At 45.9% G+C, this 23,830-nt stretch overlaps 1 protein-coding gene across 2 annotated transcripts; it reads left to right on the top strand.

Moving 5' to 3' along the window:
- The first annotated feature begins 6,991 nt into the window (after nucleotides 1-6,991).
- Nucleotides 6,992-23,610, top strand: C1QTNF3 (C1q and TNF related 3). 2 transcript variants are annotated; one of them, XM_037063144.1, is made up of 6 exons: nucleotides 6,992-7,285; nucleotides 12,834-12,945; nucleotides 15,275-15,429; nucleotides 17,057-17,186; nucleotides 18,533-18,632; nucleotides 23,198-23,610. In XM_037063144.1, the coding sequence occupies exons 1-6, from the start codon at nucleotides 7,010-7,012 to the stop codon at nucleotides 23,355-23,357; spliced, it is 933 nt and encodes a 310-aa protein (XP_036919039.1). In that variant the 5' UTR covers nucleotides 6,992-7,009; the 3' UTR covers nucleotides 23,358-23,610. The 2 variants fall into 2 exon arrangements, with proteins under 2 accessions (XP_036919039.1, XP_036919038.1); XM_037063143.1 differs by having other exon boundaries at nucleotides 6,992-7,504.
- Nucleotides 23,611-23,830: the final 220 nt, after the last annotated feature.

The following is a 23,830-nucleotide window of genomic DNA, read 5'->3' as shown; positions in this document are numbered from 1 at the left end:
AGAACAGAAATACAGGACACCGTTTCTGCTGTGAAAAGTCATGGAAGGCTTCCCTCAGGAAAGAGTGACTGACATGTGCGGGAGTCGTGCTGGGGACACCCAAAGGCGGGGAGGATGTCCAGGCCTCTAACTCCTGGAGCTCAGGTGGGCTTTAATGGATTAGTCTGCACAATCTATTCACTTATTGTATATTCTCCATCTGCTTATCACACTCCCAGGAGGCATTTGTGGAGTGTCTGCCACGTGCAAGTTGCAGAGCAAGGCTCTGTGCAATAATGCACATAGCACTGTTGTTTCCCTCAAGGCTCTTCAATCTAGTTGAAAAGACAAGACAGATATGTAGAGAGTACTAAGTAATAGCACATGAAAGGCAGTATTGTTTATCAAAGGCGTACACAATGCAAATGTATTATCTCACATGGCAAGAGAGCTGAGTCGTTTGGAATTAGGTGCTCAGTGGCTCGTGGACACCAATCGAGGATCAGGTTCTTTACATCTTTCTGTTCAGCCATGTGCATGTGTAGACAGGACGATATTAAGTGGAAGGAAAGGCAGAAGATGTACATTTCCCTTTGTGTATGTGCCCTTTTAAGAGCGGGAAGCCCCTCCCCCAAGTACTGTGGAAGATTTATTTTACATTGTGTTATGTCAGTGTCCACACCCAAAGTAATCACTGGCAAAAGATGACCCCAGCCATGATTCGACCCCTGCACCTGGGACATGGTTTTCTAGAAAGAAGAGCAAAATCAGATTTTGTCACAAGAACAGGAGTAATAATTCTTGGGCCCCAAAGAGTGTCTGCTGTGGACATGATGCTAAGTGCTAATGAAGAGTTCAGGCACGTATCAACGTTTCTCTTGCACATCGATATTTCTCTCCCTCTCTTTCTTCCTCCCCTCCCTTCTCTCTAAAAATGAAATAAATAAATATTTTTTAAAAAGAAAAAGAAGCCACTGTTGTGTTATTTGAATAAATCTGGCAAAACGTCATGAAGCAAGACATTCAGCAGCAGAGAGAGCTTTTCAGGATGGAGACAGTGACCAGGAGGGCGAAACCCATGAGGACGAGTGGGCAGTGGGAGGAGGAGTCTGACTGGGGTGGGAAAGTCCAGGGGAGCCCAAGGAAGGCCGAGTTGAGGGAACCCGGGGGGCAGAGATGGTGAGGTGCTCGCCATAGGCTCTTCCCAAAGTCTTTATCCCACCCTCCCTGGAATATTTCAGGATGAGAAAATTACCTTCTGGTCGCCAGCACTACTGAATTATTTTCTGTGGTTACCAAATATACCAGCTGTCCTGGGATATCAGCCCACTTTTCACGACGAGACCTGTGATGGCGAATTAACTTCACGTGTCAGCCTGGCGGGACTTTGGCGCCCATTGCGTGGTCAAACACCAAACACCAGACACCAGTCTAGATTGGCCGTGAAAGGAATTTTAAAGATGGGCGTGGGCCTGAACACACCCACACCCATCAGTCGAAGTCCTCAACAGACAGAGGCCCCTGAAGAGGGAGGAATTTCGGCCCCACGTGGCCTCCATTCAGACTCACGACTGTGGCATCGACAGCCGGCCAATCCTGTAGGGCTCAGACTTCACAGCCTGCGGTCCCACGAGGAAACTCCGTGAAGTAAACCTCTCTCTCCGTGTGCACTCTGCCGGGGCTGTTTCTCTGGAGAACCCTGACTAATGACGCAGCTCTGACTGGCAACCGTCTCCCATTTCGAGGATTAGCTTGCATTTCAGGATCTTGCTTCATAGCTCAGCAAGACCCCTGAGAGAACAGCACTGGTCTTGTCTTCACTATGTGCACGCAGTTTGCCCTGTCCGATGACCTGGTGGCCGGCATGGGGACGGGGTTCCCGGGTGTCAATGCTGCCTCCACATTGGGCTTCTTCAGGGTCAGGATCAAGCTCCAGGGGCCTCCATCAGCAGAAGCCAACCTTGGTTTCTGTGTGGGGAACCTGGGGTTGGGCAGACTGGTCCTGGGGGAGGTCACTATGTTAGTGTCCAGTGTGTGGCTGGCAAGTCACCTGGAAGAGGTGACTCATTCACGTGACTCAAGTCACAGCTCAGAAGGTTGTCCATGAACACACTAAATCTAACGCGGGTGCCTTGGGTGCCGTCTCCGGGGGGGACACAGGGAAGGTTTTGGGTGACTGCGTGTCCTCTGTCTGAAGAAAGAAGATTATTGGGAAGAGTGGAGATGAACTGCATACAATTTCTAAAAGGAGAATTCAGAAAGACTCCCTGGATGGTGTATCTCAAGTGCTGTCCCTGGAACCTGGGTCCCTGTTCCCCGTGGCAGGGACACACCAAGAGCGCAGCAGCCTTCCAAGCTCCGCCTTGCAGTGTTGGGACCGGGACTCTGCAGCTTACTTTTCTCCTTTGTCAACCACTAGGGGGTTCTGGGAGGTAGAGGGCCCCGGGAGACACTTGTTTGTTCCTTTTGCTTGCTGTTTTTATATCACCTGCCCAATGGCCCTTCACTCTGGTAGCTATAGTTGGCTCCAAGCCAATGTCTTTCTTTATTCACAGAGTCAGCCTCGTGGCTCCCCGACAGAGGTGCCAGCTGTAGTGGGACAGTGACCCGTTCTCAGTCATCTAAGCGCCAGCTCTGCAGGGCTCCTTCTTCCAGCTTCTAAATTCCCACAATGCCAATCTCTTCCCTCACAAGTCCCAGCTTGCTTCCTGCAGACACCATCCTTGTGTTGAACTCATTCCTTATATCAAAGTCTCTCTGTTGAAATGCCTGAGGGGGTTTCTGTTTTCCTGGTCAGACCCTGACTACCGCCACAAATACTGGATGGTCCCAGCCAGTCGCACTGTATCGGCCGACAAATTCCACCATGGACACAAGTGCGTGCACACGTTCCTGTCTATCACACATCACTCTGATTAGAATTGTCTTCTCACATAGGAGGCCTACAGGGGGCATCTGTCAGTAAACACGTGAAGCTTGAGTGCGCTTGAGAGTTATATTTTTCCTCGGAATGCTGTCCTTATTACATACTCAGGCTCAGCCTTCTTCTGGCTGTGGAGACAGGGCCACTCATGAGACAATCTCCTACACGCGCCTGGTGAGGGTCAGACCCTGAACCGTGGGACTCCCACAGGGCGAGGACGCCTGACCAGCCGGCCAGTTCATCCTGTGTGCGTCGCCTGATTCCTCCTCACATTGGTGCCATGCGTGAAAACATTTTTCTTTAAATGACAGTAGCTGATGTTGAAAGATGATGTCTCTTTTCTGAAAAACACATGGTTCTTTCTTTTAATTCTTGTTCAATGAAAACTTCTCTGAAAATGCCTTCCACATCAATGACCAACACAGTTAACCTAGCTCATCTCAGGGAGGAGTTTAATTTTATTTGTGTTTTAATACACCTTTAATTTGTTTAGATCCAAGGGCTCAAGTCTTAATGTTAGAGTCTCACTGAGGACCTCTCAGTGGGAAGGGGTAGAGCGAGGTGGTCACACCCCACTACTGAGAATCATGCAAACGGCTGTCTTCTCTAGCTGCCCTGTAAGTTGGCGCTGACATAAAGGCATGTTCAGTCCCACACAGTTCTTCACTGTCCCTTGCCAGACCATAGCTGATCTCCTTTCTGCCAAAGCCGCAGTGGAGCGCCCTGGGGGAGGCCACAGGGCACCTACGCATGTCATAACAGCTGTCTTTGTGAAGCTGAGCAAACGTTTGCCTCCGGTTGGCAGAGCTAATGAACGGAGCTGCCTTTGTACATATATTCGTGTGCACCTCTGCCACGCTCGGTACTGGCACTGCCAACGTCCTGTCTGGACTCATGGGGCCAGCTGAACAAGCCGGGGCCTGTGGCAGCCGCCATGTGTCTCTGCAGACAGGTGTCCCCCGGCATCTTTCATGGCTTTCACAGGCAGTGGTGCAGAGGCGGAGTGCAGAAGTGAGGCTTTCGGGCAGAGGCGGTGGTGCAGAAGTGAGTCTCCTGATTCTAGATGTTTCCAACACTCAGCCCATAGATAAGAAGTTATGCTTCGCGCTAATTCACTCCTTTGAACGGGGACATTGCCAGAGTATGTACAAAATGACAACCCCAAGTGAGATTTAATAGTAAGCCAAGGTGTGAAATGCATTTAATGGGAAGGTGCTGGATGATGAGAAAAGGACCTGTGTTGAGAGGCTGGGGACTCTTCTCAACCCCGGGTCAGGTTTGCTCTTTTCCGGTCATGAACTTGCACAGTTGGCTGAATCTTTTAAGACAGCCATCTTCTGGGCTGGAGTTTTTTCAGGTTTCCCTACACGCCCTCTGTACTGGTTTGCTGGGCTGCTTTAACAACGCAGCACCAATCAGGTGGCTAAAATAGAGGAATTGATTGTCTCATAGTTCTGGAGGCCAGACGTCTGAGATCAAAGTGTCCGCGGAGCTGGATCCTTCTGAAGGCTCTGTGTGGGAGCTGCACCGTGCCCTTCCGCTCCATTCTGCTTGGTCGGCAGTCTTTGGTGTTCCCTGGCTGGCAGCTGCCTCGCCCTGACCCCTCCTTCCATCTTCACGTGGCGATCTCCCTGGGTGTGTGTCTGTCTGTGGGTCCGAAATTCTCCTCGTTATAAAAACACAGTCATATCTGGTTAGGGCCCACCCTAATGAACTCATCTTAACACAGCCATCTACAAAGACTTTATTTCCAAACAAGGTCATTCCCACGGGTGCTACAGGCTAGGACTCCAACATTTTGGGGGGTGACACATTTCGACTTGTAACTCTCTGACCTCAGAGTCCAGTGGGCAGGTCTCCTGAGCTATGAGCTGGCCTTCTGCCTGCGGCCAGCCTGTCATTGGTCTTTCCCTGCTTCTCTGGAGGAAGGCAGGATAGATGGAGGCAAATCCCAATGACCCTTTCCCAGCTGGGTTACCTGAGACAAGTTGCTTTACCTCTCTGAGCCTCTGTTTCTCATCTGTAAGATGAGGATGGTAGGTTTACTGAGAAAAGTCAGTGAGCTGAAGAAAAGAAGTACTTGGTTGGCACATGGTAAGTGCTCAAGAAATTATAGATGTTATTATTATTTATCCCTGTTAAGTCAGGGAGAGGATGGGTAAGTGACTGCCAACCCTGGCTGCATATTAGGATCTTGTCCGTGAATTTTTTTTTTGTCCGTGAATTTTTTAAAAGCTGTTGGCGCCCAGGCCCCACTAGCGATTCTGACTCAATTGGCCTAGGATGGAATCCAGACAGTGGTATATTTAGAAGTTCCCTGGCTGATCTTACCACGCAGCCAAGATTAAGAACTGCCAGAACAGAGGGGAGGATTGCAAACACCCGTGGAAAGTCTCAGTGCGGCTCAAAGCCAGGAGAGGTTGACTCGAAGCCACTTAGCCAGATGGTCCAGGCTGTGGCAGCTGCCAGAGGCAGCTCTTGGAAAACCGGTGAATTGGGTGACCTAGATTTCAGAGTCATTCCTTGCTTTGTGGTCTCCCTGAAAATTTGGTTCCAGGCTCCCCTGGTGAGGGGGCACCCCTCCTCCACCCACTGAGACATCGCTCGGGGGCTTTTCTCCCACAGCAATAATCCATCCACCTGTTTGTTCACGGGCCCCAGTGGCTATCCTTCCCATCTCCACTAAGAGTTAAAGCCAGGCAGCTTGGTGGGGTCCCCTCCCCATGTGCCGAGAGTGCTGGGCACAGAAGGCAGTGAGGAGATTTTGCAGAACTGAGGGTGGCCTTACGGAGTGGGGCTGTCACAGTGTCCTACCTCCCACCCAAAGGGAACCACTTGCTTTGAATCAGCATGACTCCCAAGGCCCCTACGTCTGCACCCTGGAGAGCTTCTCCTTTACAGAACGCCTCTCCCTCTCTCATTCCACCGCCGGCACCGAATCCTTTCAACACATAAATGGGGGCTCTGGAGGCAGCTGTCTGGCTCTTGGAGGAGGGATACAACTGGCGTCAGGAAATGGAGTTGGTTCCCAGGCCCCTCTGCTGAGTGAGGAGGGCAGCCGTGAGTGGCCCTGGCATACCCTCCCTCTCTCCAGCTGCCCTGTCGTGTCAGCCTCAAGCCTGGCTTCTCTGAACCTGGGCTCTCTGACAGTGCCCCCTCGTCCACTCGGCACCAGGCACTTGCCACTTACCCATGCCCTGTAAGTCCCAGGGTCTTCTCAGTCCTCCTGGGACAGGGCCAGTGACTTCTTAGGAAGTGAGTGAATGAGTAATATTAAATGAAATACATAAATAGAAGCAATTTTTAATGACAAGCCTATATAATTTAGCTCTTGATTTGTTATCACAAAGAGATTAGGAATGTCCAATTGCTCTTCAGCTGAATTAGTAAAAGGGTAGCAAGGAGAATAATGGACACGGGAATCCTCTCCCTCCTGATGTAGGTGGAGTAGCGTGTTTGGTTTGGTGCTTTCCATTTGCTCAATTTCAATCAAGAATGTCAGAAGGAAGAGTAGCCAGAGACGATCTATGAACACAAAGCAGGCTGTTCTGTCTCCTTCTGACAATATGCAACTTGGTTAGCTCTGACCAAGAGTTAACTTTGGCTTTTGGAAACTCAGGAAGGAATGCATTTGCCAAATGTTTGCAAACTCTGGGGAAACACACTTGCTAGGACAAGGAAATGCATTTGCTGAGCCCAGAGACTGGGTCTGCATCCAGCCCAGTGCTCTGGATATCCACGGCCTCGGCTGCTGGTGTCCGGAAGGGGAAATGAGCTACTTCAAGCCGACCACAGGGGAAATATTAGCTTTTGAGAGAGAGTGCAGGAGCTCTCTCTGTTTCCCTGAATGCGCTCCCACTGCCGTTTCAGATGGATTGGTGCAGCTGAGCCCGGATTTCCTGGCAAGTCCGAGGGGAGGCTTCTCCAAAAGGGTCTCAGTCTGCGGAGGCACAGCCTTTCCGTGTCTCATCAGGAAAGCAAGCCCCAGACACATGCTCCCTGTTTCCAGCTGGTTCCCTTTGCACTTTAACAAAAAACGTGCCAAGGTGTGACGTTTATGAACCCCAGCCACCGGGAGCCCCAGCTCACAAGTCCGCTTGGCCTGTGATGTGGGGAAGTGATGAATGGGCTGTTCTGCATTCCCTCTGGCAGGCCTGCAGCCTTATTTATTGCACACCAAAGTATAAAACCACCCGGCCGGCTGCAGCTCTCTGCTCCAGCCCTGGCACTGGCCCGAGGAGACCACGGCGCCTGGAGCCCGGGCTGTCTTCTCCAGCAGGCTCCGCGGCTCTGTTGAGAACCATGCCGGGGCAGCTGATCTGTTGGCACCTGCTGGCTTTGTTTTTCCTCCCATTTTGCCTGTGTCAAGATGAATACATGGAGGTGAGCGGAAGAGCTAATAAAGTGGTGGCGAGAATAGTGCAAAGCCACCAGCAGACCGTCCATGGTGGCTCCCGGAGGGAGAAAGTGAGAGAGCGGAGCCATGCTAAAACTGGGACTGTGGATAATAACACTTCTACAGACCTAAAACCCCTGAGACCAGATGAGCTACCGCACCCCGAGGTAGATGACCTAGCCCAGATCACCCCACTCTGGGCCCAGGTACTCAGAATTCTCTTCTAAGGATTTACTGGGAAAGCGTTGTGAGTTTGCCTGTTCTTGCTCTCTGTTTCAGCTACGATTCTGGGGCTGAATGCTTCTGAGGACCTTGCTGAGCTGCTTGTGGGTCTCTTTTTGGGATGCTCCGTGCGATGAGGGGGACTGTGGGTTTCTGTTAGAAAACCAGCAGAGGTAGCATTGACGGGCGGGGATAAAGAGAGGCTGGGGTGTCACCCCATCAAAAAAGACAATAGGGGCTGTGAGCTCCCTGCTCGGCTGTGACTCAGTCCTTCTTTCCTTGGGTGGACAGGAGGAGTGCTGGCCTACAGGTAGCCAGCCCGTGACCTTGGGCAGTCACTTGTGGATCCCGAGAGAGCTGGACTTAATCCTCCCCAGCAAGGAGAGGCTTCCCTTCGAGTTATTCACTTTGGTTCCAGAGTTGACCGTGGTGTTTTACAAGGCTTGTTAATCTGATTTTCAGCATTCTAGCTGGCTAAGTATCTATGTCCAGCCTGTTTTAAAAAGGTGCAAAGCATTAAAACAAAGACTGTGCGTAATTAAAATGTAAACTGTATTGTATGATTTAATGCCTGATAACCACAGACAGCATGATTAACTTCTCAGACTGTAAGCTCAGCAATAAGGGAACACCTTTAACTCTTTCAGGGTACCATGACAGTTCAAGTTTCAGTTGTAGTGAAAGGCAAATTTATTTGGGGTGAAACTCAATTTATTTTAAACATTAAGAACAGGGTTTTTTAAAATGTCTTTGAATAAATTATTTAAAGTTTTTAATTGAGGTATCATTGACATACATTATATTGCTTCCAGGTGAACAGCATAAGGAAGAAATAAATTTTGACTGACCTAGGTATCAAGCGTGCTGAAATCGGGTGAGGGGGCAGGGAGAGCGACTTTGAATTACATGATGTTTGAACAAGGAGGTTTTCCTCCAAGAACTGACAGCTTCGATGCATTTAAATAGGCTCCCCAAGGCACATGCGGTTGAAATCTAAATCCCTTCTACCACAGATGGAGAAGTCGGAGTGGAGGCTGGTTACATGATCAGGCCAAAATCACACACAGAATTATTTGTACTTTGAGAACTAACTTGGGACTTCTAACCACGTAGTTCTGTGGGGCTATGCTGAGAAAAAAAAAATTGCTTCTTTCAGGAGCAGCAGGAGAAATGATAACCTTTAAATACAACCTTGTTTTTGAAAGCTGCTTTTAGAGCTGGTCCTTTCATCTGACAATCTTTTGGCTAAAGGGTGATGGATGCTAATGGTGTTTCCCAAAGCGGGGAAGATATATCACTCTTGTCCCGGCCTTGATCTGGGCTTTGAACAGACAGGATCTGTGCTAGATGCTCCCTGGCCGAGGCAGGGTGAGCTCCTAGGGGCAGCAGAAAACAGATGTGGACTGTCATGGATTGTTATTTCCTGGCAACTGGCACCCAGCAGGCCACTGAAATCCAAATTTATTTCTATTCCCCGCCCCACCGACCTTCTAGTCCCCCTAGGCATCTAACAGGCCGAAATCAAATAAGAGGCGCAAGAAGCCACTTTCTGGCTGTTTTTGAAGGGGGGCTTTCGAACGTCCCCAGTTTCCTAAAGTATTTCCAAACAAACCCCCAACAGGGCACTGAAGGGATTTAGTCATTGATGTCCTGGACATTTTCTAAGCAACTCCTTCCGCGGATGGATATGTAGATCCATAATACATTTAGAATTACACTGTGTTCTTCCTCTTCTCCCTACGCCCCCACCCTCTTCTTTAGTTTAATTTTCCTTTCTCCTCGTTCATTCTTTCACCAACCATTTTCTGTAGCTCTGCTATTTACCAAGCTTTAGGATGGGCATAAATATGCCTCAGCCCTGCTCTCCAATCAGTTCTGAAGGATGCCAATGGAGATGGATGAGCAGATAATTAAACACATGTGACCAAGTCTGGGCACAAGAGGCAACTGGGAAAAAAAGTGTCAGAGTGGTGGTGGCTGCTGCGCTGGGTCTTGAAGATGAGACAAAAGGATGGATATTCCTGGTAGAAATTTTTCTTTAAAAAAGAACAACAGTGAACAGCCTTAAGAAAGCTCGTGAGGAATGGGTGAGGCTGGAATGCCCGAGCCATGGGACAAAGATGAGGGATGGTTGTAGAGCCAGGCCGGAAGGTGCTCTGGGCCAGTTAAGGAGCTGTGATCTTACTTTGCCAGCACCATTTTTGTTTGTCTGTTGTTTGTTTGTTCATAGCAGGGCAGAGAGGTGATCAAATCTGTGTTCTAGAAAGATGACTCTTCCCATAGGATCCACCATGGAGCAGGGGTGTCCAGCTCATGGCCCACAGGCTGCATGTGCCCCAGGATGGCTAGGATGTGGCCCAATACAAAATTGCAAATTATGCACAGACCTTTTTATTTTGCTTATCAGTTTTCATTAGTGTTTGTGTATTTAATGTGTGGCCCAAGACAACTCTTCCTCTAGTGTGGCCCAGAGATGCTGAAGGGTGGACACCCCTGGATTAAAGTCTGCAGAGTTGGAGTGGTGAGCAGGCCTAGACTCCCTTCTCCTGGCATTGTCTTCTCTGTAGCTCTGCACCACTCACCTTTCTCAGTCTCCCCTTCTCATTCTGGACACTTGTCTCTCTTCCCACTTCCCCTCTGCTCCTTTCTCTTCCCTCTTCCTTAGGTTACATGAGGAGCTATGGACTCCCTTTCCTAGAAGTTACTTGCTAATGGCAGAGCCGAATTCTGAGTAGCTGCTCCTGGGCCTCCACCTACAAAAGGGTCAGAACTTGTCTTAGAGACCCCTTCCTCCTCCCATAGTGCCCATTCGCATGTTCCTGGTGTTCAAACTTGACCTAACTTTGGGAAAAGTGTTGGTAAACTTAAGGGGGTGACACGTAGTGACTTCCTAATTCTCCCTGACCTAGGAGAAAATGTCTTAATTAACACATGCTGCCTGTCTTATTCTGAGTGCATCCACAGACCTACATTGTTTCATCTGACTGCACTTTGAAGCCAGGCCAGGGAGAGGAACATGTGACATGTTGCAGGACAGTTCTCAGGAGGGGCCAACTAGTAGTAACCAGAAGTCCCTCCCCTCTTGGGTGGCAGCTCAATGTTCCCCAAGTACCCCAAGTAGCTCTGGCATGCACCCCAGTCCTAGTCAGCTCTGGTACTGGGCAGCCCTCTTGCCTGGGCTAAACTTCTCAAGCCTAGATACTAGACCTCAAAACCAAAATCTTTCTAAGTCATTTTTTTGAGGCTTCGGGACAGACTTGAGTACCTTTGTTTGCATCTTAGAGCTGGAAAAACTCCGTAGAGAGAGATGGACCTGAGAAGGGAGTTCAGGTTCCAGTCCAGTCATCTTTCAGACATTCCTAATGTCTCAGTATTTCATTCTCAAGCAAATGGTTCCACTTCAGGACATCACCTCCTTCCACTCCCTTCTTCTCTAAAATTCATTATTGGCACTGGATTTCTTGGAGCTTAAAGAGCTGTATTTTCACAGTTGCAAGACCAAACCAGGAAATTCTCAGATTGCATCTTCGGTTTAGCAGGTGGGGCAGTGCTGTGGCGTCTGACTTTCCAAGTGTCTGAAAGCTCTTGTCTCAGGCCAATGACTTTTGCTGAGTTTCTTTTCCTCCACTGGTTTTACAAAAGGTTTTCATAGATTCTCATACCTGCCCACAGTTGGGTCTTGTCGACTGAAGACTGGAGGAAAAGTCAGCTCCAATTCCTAGCTCCTGATCATTCCAGACTGGGCCCTGAGCTGTTGCAGGACCACGGGAACTGCCCTGCGTTGTCCTGCGATGCTTGGCGGAGACCTCTGGGAAGGAGGAATGAGGGAGTTAGGGAAGAGGGCAAGCCCATCTTTTACTTAAAAAGAAAGTGAAGTTGAAATGAACAGCAACACAAAGCTTTGATCCACTTTTCTGCTTGAATTTCTAATGATAGAGACAATGTGGATTTTACATTCTTTCTTTCTCCCTCCATCTCTCCCTCTCTTCCTCTCTCTCCTTTCCTCATTTCCTCCCACCTCTCCTTTTAAAAATAAATTCCTCAACAACAGTATGCTGTTTTCAAGAATCCATTGGATTCCAATTGGTGTCTAGGAACGTTTCCACAAGTGTTTTGTATGATATAATTAAAAGGCAAGTTGCCAATTCAGAGGAGATTCCAAATTTTATAAGCAGCTCTGACTCTGTCTAGCTCCTTGGCATGAAAGCATACATTTTAGAAATTTATCTTTAAATAAATAAGCATGTAGCTCAGCGCCATGTTTGAATGCATTTAGCGCCCATTGTGTACTCATTGAATATTTGTTCAAACAACGTAATAATCATTTTAAATTTTGAGGTGGAATATAAAACAGTACATCATGTTAGATAGTTTTTAAGAGAAGTTAAAAGTGTTTAAAGATAAACAACTTCTCTGACTTATCACCATTGATGTTAATATTTATTAACTGAAGTTTAATTTTTCTTCTTTTTAATTTTTTTATCTATTTACTTTTAGAGAGAAGGGAAGGGAAGGAGAAAGAGAGGGAGAGAAACGTCAATGTGTGGTTGCCTCTCATGTGGCCCCCTCTGGGGACCTGGCCTGCAACCCAGGCATGTGCCCTGACTGGGAATAGAACCGGCGACCCTTTGGTTTGTAGCCCGTGCTCGATCCACTGAGCTACACTAGCCAGGGCTGAAGTTTAATTTTTTAAAAATACTTTTGAATGCTTTCTCAATAAAACCCAACTTAAAATGAAGTAATTCATTAAAAATGTATTGGACCACAGAATACTTCACTTTCTTGATTTCCTAAGGCAATTTGAATATGTTGTGGCTGTTTACAAAGCTAGAGCTACAACTGAGAATTTCTGAGAACTCTTAACCCAACATCATGAATCTAGTCTTAATAACAATGTTTGAAGTTGATAATTCTTATCTGAGGATCATCTAAATCAACTTAGCTACACCAGAGGGTCCTAGCAGTTCGGGAAGAAGGGGGCGTCTCTGTTTCCTGTTTCGCTGCCTTCAGTACTGGCAGAAAAGTACTTCTCAGAAGCACTGCCCCAGCCCCCCAACCCTCTCCCCCGCCAGGCCCAGTCACCCACCTGTCCAAAGAGTTGGTTCTGTTGGCTCTCTTGTTGCCTTTTCCTTTTGATCATTGGTTCCTCTTAGCTACCCCTGCCTCCTTTGCTGGTAATATCCCCACCCTGCACTCTGTTTTCTGATGTTGCTGTGGGTTGTTTGGAGTTAAAGTTACCTAGGGAACAAGGTCAGAGAATTTCAGAAGTCCTAACTGCCTTGCCCTGAAGCTTCTCTTTGTGTCTTTTTAAAGTCGCCACCTACGGGAGGGCTGCCCCCAGACTGCAGCAAGTGTTGCCATGGAGATTACAGCTTCCGGGGCTACCAAGGGCCACCTGGACCTCCCGGCCCCCCTGGCATTCCAGGTAAGGATAGGAGAGAGGCACTTCTACCGGCCTAATAGACTAGACTGTGCCAAAATAGGAGCCAGGGTGAAGCCAAACAGTCTGAAATGGGTGTGTGTGATCTAAAGTGTACGCGTGTCTGGTTGGTGTAGCTCAGTGGGTTGAGTGCCAGCCTGTGGATCAATTCCCAGTCAGGGCACATGCCTGGGTTGCAGGCCAGATCGCCAGTATGGGGTACATGAGAGGCAACCACACACTGATGTTTCTCTCCCTCTTTCTACCCCCTTCCCCTCTCTAAAAATAAATTATTAAAAAAAATAAAATGTACACATGGAAAATCCAGAACAGAGCTGGGCAGACTGGGTGTACAGAGACGGTCTAGGTGGAACCTCTGTCACATTCATTGTCTGTTCCACTTGAAGGGTCCCACCACACGAGTAGCCCGGGGGCACCAGGCTCACAGGCTGGAGGCTCTTCTGCGTCATGGAGTGTGGACCTCCCTGAGCTTAATGGAGCTGTACGCCTGTGTCAGTGTTTCTGCCACAGTGTGGTTCATGCAATACACTGTATGCAACTTCCAGAGAATTTACGAAGTGAAGCTGTGAAGGAGCAGAGAGTGTACTGGTCTGGGTGACAGGTGTCTCCACGGTGCCGTTCACTGAGCTACGGTGTACTGGTCTGGGTGACAGGTGTCTCCACAGTGCCGTTCACTGAGCTACGGTCCTCTGTCAGATTCTCGGTTCAGCTCCATTTCTCCTCCGCGGCCTCAGGGTCCGTCATGTTCAGCTGTCTCTCAGCTGGCTTTTACGCCTCTCTCAGTCTGTGGGAACATTGTTGACCCCTGTGTGGGCGGCGGCACGGCGTGAGGAACGCTGGTGAGCTCCGCTGTGCCCTCCGGACCCACCGTTCTGCTGCCCCCACTCTACCAGTGGTGTCCCAGGCTTGTGGGTCTTGGCAAAAGTCCTCTTTTTGGTTCAGTTTTGTAAAGCTGTTTCCTTTTTTTTTTTAGTTGTATTTTTTCCATGACCATTGACCCTGCTTCTACCCTCCCCCGACTGCACCCTTGTTCTCTGTTGATTTGCCCTGTTGATGCTAATCTTTACAAATGCCATCCAGTCTACGGCCATACCACCCTGAACGTGCCTGATTTCGTCTGATCTCAGAAGCTAAGCAGGGTCGGGCCTGGTTAGTACTTGGAAGGGAGACAAATGACATTCAATTTCTTACATACCTTTAAGTGGTTTCCTGACTGTCACCAAATTTAAAATGAGAAAACACCCTTTAGACTTCCAAGTGTGATTACGGGCTTGGAATCAACATCACTGACCCTCCGGGGCAGCTGGCAGCAGGTGCGGTGGCTGGAGGTAGGAGACATTCAGACCCTTCTAAAATCTTCTGGGGTCTAAACTCTTCTGAGGTTGTGGGACAGGCTGGCCTTGGCTAAATGTTCCCCTCAGGAGCAGTTTTGTCATTAGCTCATTAACCTGTAAACAAAGTCAGAGTTGACCCATCTGGAAGGGCTACAGTCCTGGTGTAGTAACCGATCAAAGGTAAAATAAACAGCAAAGGGGCCTGAAATTTGACAAATGTAAGAAGAGAAGAGGTATAGAAATTGTGGTGGCAAAGTGAAGGGAAGGGCCAAGATTGTTACCCAAATCTTGTTTCCAAAGTTACAAAAAATTGTAATTTTTTGTCAAAGATTTTACACGTCCTTTGTTGAAAACTTCAGAAAGACAGGAAAGTGTGTGTAAGGACACAGAGATCACTCATGATTCATCCATTTATAAAGCAACACTGTAGATATTTTCATATAATTTGTTCTAGTCTTCCCCCTCTTTGGATATAACACACACGCACATGCATGATACTGTGTGTGCATATTACACCCAAGTGTGGTAATATGCTATCTGTATTGACTTATAACCTTTTATCTAAAAATATAATGGATATTGTTAATGTTATTAAATACTTTTGTTTAGCATTCTTTTTTGTGACTATATAACATCATCTCCTGATTGTATAATCTTTTTAAACTTTAGACCTTCCAGTATCAGTGGACATTTAGGTGGTTTCTGATCTTTGTTATTATAAGGGATGCTTTAGTGATCGGTTTTCTCATCAAGTCTCACTTGATGAGAATAACAGGCTTTGGAGCCTTAAGGGTCCCTAAGGCTGCTCTCAGTGTCCCGTTTAAAGAGACCCCACTTCACAGCGCCTCCGTGGGCTGTATCGGAACTGCTCCCAATGGTCCTTTTCACAGTTGAGTGTGTGCATTTTGGGGCTGCGTTTGTATAAAAATTGGTGGTCTGAGTGATGGGCTTCCTCCTGCCATGATGTCTGGTTGTTTAAGGAAACCACGGAAACAATGGCAATAACGGAGCCACTGGGCACGAAGGGGCCAAAGGTGAGAAAGGAGACAAAGGCGACCTGGGCCCACGAGGGGAGCGCGGGCAGCACGGCCCCAAAGGAGAAAAGGGCCACCCGGGGATTCCACCAGAGCTGCAGGTAAACCACCCTCAGCACGTCTCCAGGTGACTTCTACATGGGCCGGGGCCTCAGGGGCCAGGATTCAGAAGGCCCGGTGCTCCCGCGAGCTGGCACCAACGCCCAGCGAGGCCGAGTCTCGCTCCACGCATCTCCAGCTCGGGATGTTTGCACAAGGCCCGGGCTGCTCCCAGTGCTTGGTGATCATTCTCAGGGAGGAGGAAAACCTTTTGAGGATGAAATTCAATTCCCTCAATAGACCAAATACAAGGCAACCCTGAATATCAACTCATTTCCCATTTCCCAAATTCGAAGATATGCTAAATAAAAAGGGTTTTGGCAACTTTAATATATAACTTTCCAGATACATAAACTATTATTGTAAGTAGACGTTTGAATATTCCACTTATTTGTTAATTTTGTTACATTTACATATTTAAATGGCACACTAAGGTACAAATATTACTTTCTATCAAGTCAGATTTTTATGGCAAAATTTTATTTAAATATTTCTCATTAATAACTTCTTTATCACTAGAGACATTTTATTTTGTTATCCACCCACAGATTTCCAGACCAGATCATATCTATTTCATCTTAAAGTTTTAAAAATTTATTTATGAGGCTGGAATTGGACATCGTACCCCAAGCACCTATTTGTCTATTTTTTATTTCTCTTTTAAGTGATCTTCACTTTTTTTTTGCTGCTAATAGCATCTAAAACCTAAAAACATGAAGTTAGGTTACCAAGAAAATGACTAAATCTGATCCGTTTTTGGCTGGTATTTTTTAAATCAATTCTTCCAAGGGACACCTATGGACACTGAAAGCCAGCATTCTTTGTTAAAGTTGTTTCCAGCTGGTATGTCTTCCTGAAATAGTACGTCATGGTTAAAATAAAGTAATTGAGGGAATGGACTGTAATATGAGAGATTTTTCAAGAACTAGAATATAAAGCAAGTCTTGTCTGGAAGGTCAGGGGGAAAACTCCGCCTCTTCTTGGGCACAGTCAGTGGTTGTCTGACTGTGGGTGAGTTCCCTCATTTTTCTGAGCCTTGTAAGCTGAAGGTGCTGTGTGCTGTTCTAACAGCTTTTGTGGTTTTGTGACTTTTTCATGAACGTTGCTTAATGATTTTAGCAACCTGGGAGCCATGCGTCAGTATAAATTTACAAAGAAAAGGAGACAGAGGCCACTTGGCCAGCTTGAAGTGGATAAGATGGATGATAAACTTTCTCAAACCCTGAGACGCTAACCCCAAACCTGTGAGTGGTTGTACCCTGGCTAAGGGCTTCAAAGATTCCTGATGCACTGATGTGCTTTTAACAGGTATACATGTAAGATTTTGCCCCGATTTTTCCAACATGGTTTGATCACAGAAATTTCACATTTAAAAAGGCATTTTAAAGTATAACGTTTCTTAAAACATGCAATCAGAAGAGCTGTTAATATACATGATCATTTTAATGGCCACAAAGCATAAAAATGTTAGAAAGTATCATGATTCATTTAGTTCATTCTTCATAGATTAATGTTTAAGTGATTTCCCATGTTGCAGTTACAAATAGTGTTGAAATAAACTCACATGTATAAAAGCTTTTTCCCTTTAAAATAAATGGCCTATTAATTGACCCCCAACTCTTTCCTTAGATTGCATTCATGGCCTCTCTGGCAACACACTTCACCAATCAGAACAGCGGCATTATCTTCAGCAGTGTTGAGACCAACATCGGAAACTTCTTTGATGTCATGACTGGTAGATTTGGGGCCCCAGTGTCAGGTGAGACAGAAAAACAAGTGAATGGCCAAATCAATCCATCTAGCAATCAAAAAGAAAGAAAATGAGAGGGAGGGAGGGAGGGAGGAGGGAAGAAAGGAGAAAGGGAAAGAGGAAAAGAAGGAAGGAATGAAGGAAGAGGGAACAAAAGAAACAAGACATTAAGGGAGTTGAGGATTGTTTCTAATTCTGGTTAAAACAAGCAGGTGATTTATAGATTTCCACTAAATTTCAAAGTAAATAAATTAGAACCTGAAAAGACCAAAACACTTTCAAAAACGATGGCCATGGCTACTAAGATTACTGTCTCTGGTTTGAACTGAATCAAATAACCCCTGAGAGGGCATAGGTATCCTGACTTTGAAAGTTCTTATATCATAATTCTCACAGTTACATGTGTCCTAACACTATTCTCTCCCTGCCACCATCCCAAGGGGGGTCTGATCCTTTTAAAAATCTTTAAATGTTAAAAAAAAATTTAAGCCCTTTTATATTCATTTCCCATCATTATGGTAACAAATTGCAAACTAAGGAGCTTAAAACATAACATTATTCTTGTATAACTCTGGAGGTCAGAAGTCCCAAATCAGTCCAACTGGGCTAAACTCAATGTGTAGGCAGTGCTGGTTCTTCTAGAAGCATCAGGGACATAGAGGCTGCCAGCATTCCCTGTCCCTTGGCCAAATCACTTCAATCTCTGCTTCCTTTGTCACACCACCTTCCCCTCACAGGTTCTGACCTTTTTGGCTCTCTTATCAGGACAGTGGGAGTCGCTTGGGGCCACCTGAATAAGGCAGGGTAATCTCCCCATCTCAAGATTCTGAACATAATAATACCTGCAAAGTCCCTCTTGCCACAAAAGGTAACATTTACAGATGCTGGGGACTTTAGGACATGGGCATATTTGATAGCCATTAATCAGTCCCTTGTAACTTCCTTACTTTCTAGCACCATGAGCTGCTTCAGGCTCATCTTGTGTTTTCCCCTGTCCCAGCTTTGGAAAAACACACTTTTCCGAGGTGCCCTTTCCTTTTATTGGAGAGTAGTATTTAGAAACCAAGATCCAAGAAACCAAGGTAGTAGGTGTGCTCTTTGCTACTGTGATGTTTGTGTATGTTTTTTAGTAACCCACATGCACACACATGTATATTTCCCTATCTATCTATAAGTCAATATTGTGTCAAAAAAATTAAAGCACTTTCAAGGTGAGAGCAGACAAAGGGTCACTCATACAATTAAGGGCCAAGAGGAACCTACACACCACATAGACTATCAACAAGTTTGAAGTCATGTGGTCTTCAACGCACCACGTAGTAATACAAATGTGAGTTAATATCCACCTTTTTCAGGTGTGTATTTCTTCACCTTCAGCATGATGAAGCATGAGGATGTTGAGGAAGTGTATGTGTACCTCATGCACAATGGAAATACAGTCTTCAGCATGTACAGGTGGGTGGTCTTTTCTATCATAGGTAACATCCATGCCGCCATGTTTACTCAAAGGATAGCCAGTGCCAGGGGACTCTACAGGAATCAACAGAGCCTGTCCTGGACCCTGTGAGAGCCCCCAGCACCAATATATGGCCAGATGGTGTCACTGGGAAGAGATAAACCTGATGAACGTGAGCATAAACAGGCTAAGAGGCCTTGAGCTAATTACTAGCAACACTCTCCACAACTAATAATTTGTATTCTTTTCTTAGCTCATGACCTGTTTCCTTCTCTCTCATCCTTTTCTTCTGCTTTTCTATCCCCCAGGCCCTTTGCTTAGAGTTCAGCCCTGATGACAGCCTTCTCTGCCATCCCTCTGGGCTGGCGGGCTGAGGGCGGGGAGGGAGTAGTTTCTTCTCTGTTGGCTGTGCTTCCACTCTGGTATTTATCATAGCAACTTGGCACCAGGGTGCCTTCAAAAAATTTTAAAGAGAAGGCGTTCAACTTGCTCTGATGTAAGCTTAAGATGTGGGAGAGAGGCAGACAGCCAATGTCTTCCCAATGAGTAAATTGGTGGTGAGTTATCTATGAAAAACTCTGGGACTGTTCTCATTTCCATGTTGTTTTTGATGACTTGTGGGGGCTGCCATATTTTCTTCTGGAGCCTGACCTCCAGTGGGGGGTTGTGTCTGAAATGCCAAACAAGAAAGAGAAGAGTCAGGTAGATGAAGATGCTGCAACAGAGAGATCCAGAATATAGTGGCTCCACCGCCCCAGAATGCGATTTTGTTGACCATTTCCAGGTTTGGGGAAGGTGAGAGGCAGAAAGGGAGAAGGAGGAGACTGCAAAGGAGAGGATGGATGTCTTGCCTTCTTTCTGAAAGCGTAGTCTGGTGAAAGCAGTTCTGCCTTCTGTAATATTGACTCCCAAATTCTCGCTGGCCATTGTCTTTGTCACAATCAGAAGGAGAAAGAGCAACAAGCTTGTGGAGATTTTTATGCATGGGGCGCTTTATTCAGAGAACTTGGTCACATTGTTCTCTACTCAACTTCACCCGACCAAGGTCAGCAAGGCTACACAGAGGAGCTCCTGTGGAAGAGGGGACATAAAGTCTGGTGAACAGCTGGCCTTCTCTGCCCCGCTGGCTACCGAGTACTGTTGAACCCTTCTTCCCACACTTAGAATCCAGGTATCACCTCACACATAGAGAGCAGGATGACAGCTGTGGGGGAGGGGGTGGGGAGGTGGAGGGATTGAGCAGACAGGAAAAAGGACTCACAGACGTGGACAACAATGTGGTGATGGAAGGGGAAGGGAATATAAGGCAGATAAATGGTGATGAAAGGAATTCAATGAAAACATTTAAAAAATGAATACATGTCTCCCCATCTTGGCCCCCATGGGGGGTCCCCTAAACTGCAGTTACGGCATCAGCTCAGAGCCCAGAGCCTCAGGATGGGCAGCCCTTTTCTTCAGGTCAGTGTCGGGGCCATTTTCCTCTTGGGCCCGATTCTGTCCTCGAGGCGGGTCTTTGTTGATTCTTTGTCTCTAGGGCTACATCTAAAACGTGAGTGGGCTCTCCTTGGGGTCTTTCACAGCCCACTTTCCACTGGTGCAAAGTCAGGGCTAAGAGGATTTGGTTGAACCTCCCAAGCTCTTTTTAGATCAGGCTTGTTTTTTGAGGGGGAGGTGGGGAATATTACTATTTTCTCAGAAACTAAGCAGACTTTTTAATCTATTTTCTACCAGTCAGTTATATATTAGTAAACCATATCCAATGGTTTATTTACTTGACCTATAGTTTTTCAGCCTGTTAGTTCCTTTATTTCTGGTCTTTATGTCTTTTTCTCTCAACTTCATGGTGGCTCCCAGAAGACTTTCAAAAACAATATACTTGGGTAGCAGGGTAATTTTTTTAAAACTTTTTTTATTAAGGTATAATTGACATACAGCCTTATATTTATTTCAGAAGCACAACATAATGATTCAATATTTGATCTATTACAAAATGATCACCACAATAAATCTAGTTAACATCCATTACCATATATAGTAAAATAATTTTTTCTTATGATAAGAACCGTTAAGATTTACTGTTATAGCAACTTTTAAACATGTAACACAATATTATTAACTACAGTTACCATGCCTTACACTGCTTCCCCATGATCTATTTATTTTGTAAATGGAGGTTTGTACCTTTGATTCCTTTGCCCCATTTTGTCTGCTCCCCCCTGCACACACCATCTCTAGCAACCACCCATTTGTTCTTTGAATAGTTTTTTTTTCTTCTTGATTCCACATGTAAGTGAGCTCATATGGTATTTGTCTTTCTTTGTCTGACTTATTTCACTGAGCATAATGCCCTCACGATTGATCCATATTGTCATAAATGGCAAGATTTCATTTTGTATAGCTGAATAATAATAGTCCATTGCTTGTACATACACCGCCTTTTCCTTACTCATTCATCCATTGAGATCACTGAAGTTATTTCTATGTTTTGTAGTGCTGCAATGAACACGGGGGTACATACCTCTTTTGAAGTCAGTGTTTTCATGTTCTTAGGACAAATATCCAGAGTAGAATTGCTGGATCATAGGGTAGCTCTTTTTTAATTTTTTGAGCAACCTCTATACTGCTTTCTATGTCGGCTGCACCAATTCACATTCCTTCCAACAATGCACAAGGGTTCCCTTTTCTTCCCATGTTTGCCAATGCTTGTTATTTCTTGTCTGTTGATAATAGCCATTCTAACTGGTATGAGGTGATACCTCACTGTGGTTTTGATTTTTACTTATCTGATAATTAATGAGGTGGAGTGCCTTTTCATGTACCTGTTGGCCATCCGTATGTCCTCTTTTAAGACTGTTCAGATCCTCTTTCCATTTTTAATCAGATTTTTTGTATTTTCTTTTCTTTTGCCATTAAGTTGTAGAAGTTTCTAAAACATGGTTTGGATGGTAACTCGTTATCAGATATATGATTTACAAATATCTCCTCCCCCGGAGAGATAGGACTCGGTAGCCCGTCTCTTTGTGTGTTGATGGTTCCCTTGCTGGGCAGAAATGCTTTCGTTTGATGTGGTCCCACTCACTGACTTTGGCCTTGTTGCTTTTGTTCTTGTTTTCAAGTTCCAAAAATGACCACCAAAACTGATGTCAAAAAGCTCATCACCCATGTTTTCTTTTAGTTTTATGGTTTCAGGTCTTACATTCAAATCTTTAATTCATTTTGAGTTCATTTTTGTATAGGGTATAAAATAGTGGCCCAGGTGCATTCTTTTGCATGTGGCTGTCCAGTTTTTCCAACTCCTTATTAACGACATTGTCCTAGAAAGGCACTATGGCTAACCCACCACATTGTGTCATGGACTGTGTCTATTTGGCTGAATGAGAAGTCTTAATGGGCCAAAGTCAACTGTAGCTCTGTTATTCCTGGTATAACAGCACTTGGTTTTTCCAACCCTGTTAGGCCCCAACATTCTGCTTCCAACATGTCCGCTCCTGTCTGAGCTCACCTATACTAGCAACATCTTTCTAAAAGAAGCAAAGAGTATTTTACCTTTTTTAATCACCCCCTTTCTTAGAGGATAAGCTTGTAGGCTTTAGGTCCACCTTCCAAGATATTACGTTTTCTGAAATGTTTTGCCACAGCATAATGTGGGTCCCCACTTCCAAGCCAATAGTATTTGTTTTCTTCACTGTTCTCTGCCTGACTATGAGTCAGTGCAACCAACAGATGGTCCCTGACCTCTGAGGGTTTGACTTACAATTTTTCTGCCTTACAAATGTGCAAAAGCAACATGCATTCAGTAGAAACCCTACTTCGAATTTCATGATGCTGGGCAGTGGCAGGAGCCACGGCTCCCAGCCAGTCACTTAATCACAAGGGTAAAAAGTTGATACTCTATAGTACATTCACGGTGTGAGATGATTTGCCCAACTGTAGGCTACTGTAAGTGTTCTGAACATGTTTAAAGTTGGCCACGCTAAGCTATGATGTTCAGTAGGTTAGGTGTAGCAACTACATTTTCAACTTATGATATTTCAATTTACCACGGGTTTATCTGGACATAATCTCATCATAATCTGAGAAGTGTCTGTACTCTAGTTTGGAATATGGCAGCACCCTATTTAGTACCAAATTCTAAATTAGTTAGGGTACACTAAACTGCTGTAACATTGGCAAGTGTAAAGACTTGAACATAGTAGAAATTCCTTTTCTTCTCATGGAACAGTCCAGAGTGTTTTTTCTGGTTTGGTGGACGACAGAGAGCTTTCCTCTACATAGTCTTCCAGAACTCAAGCTTTAACATGTAACTTCCAGGGTCATTCTGGTCATTGTCATTAGCATTCCACACAGTCACAATGAGAAATGATCAAGGAGGGGTGTTTGCGAGGGGTGCATTGGCCAATTCTAACACAAGTGGCACACGTCATCTGCTCACATGTTATTTAAGGAACTTGATCCCAGGACTATACCTAATGCCTGAGAGCTGAGAGCGAAGGGCAGATTTTGGTAAAGAGCAGGCTGTCCCCTGTAAAGACTAAGTAGCTGGTGCCTTTTTTTCCCTTTCCAGCTATGAAACAAAAGGGAAATCGGACACATCCAGCAACCATGCCGTGCTGAAGCTGGCCAAAGGAGACGAGGTTTGGCTGAGAATGGGCAATGGCGCTCTTCATGGGGACCACCAGCGATTCTCTACCTTTGCGGGCTTCCTGCTTTTTGAAACTAAGTAAATACACAAATAGACCAGCTCCACTTTGGGGAAGAATTATAGCTGAACTGGTATTGTTATGATCTGAGGAACATTACAGTTGAGGGTTCTGTATATTGTATTTTTTAAAGAAACTTTTTGGTTACATTGCTAATCATACTTCAGATACAGCAATAATGTGGGATGACTCAGGGGCTCAGAAGATGGAAAAACACAAGACAGTTTTCTCATGTTAACTTGACTAATATACCTACCACTTTGATCACTCTTCCCTAGGCACCTAAAAGAGAATCCCCCTTTTGATACAGGTTAGAAATAATTGTTCCCATCAGAGAAGTCACTTGCAGAGAGTTTGGGTGGGTCTGTTTTTAATTGAATGGCAGCTTTCAGGAACCACTGAGGTTGGGGGTCATGATCATAACTCTGCAGCAAACAGGATGCAGAGGTTATGGTGGGGCCGGGCAAGGACAGGGACACTGCCAGAGTCGAGGTGCC

Source organism: Sturnira hondurensis, unplaced genomic scaffold (assembly GCF_014824575.4).
Source record: "Sturnira hondurensis isolate 20B ecotype Veracruz unplaced genomic scaffold, ASM1482457v3 Scaffold0014384, whole genome shotgun sequence".
Taxonomy (NCBI): Eukaryota; Metazoa; Chordata; class Mammalia; order Chiroptera; family Phyllostomidae; genus Sturnira; species Sturnira hondurensis.
Note: the sequence above shows the minus strand (reverse complement) of the source record. Positions and strands in the feature narration are given on the sequence as shown.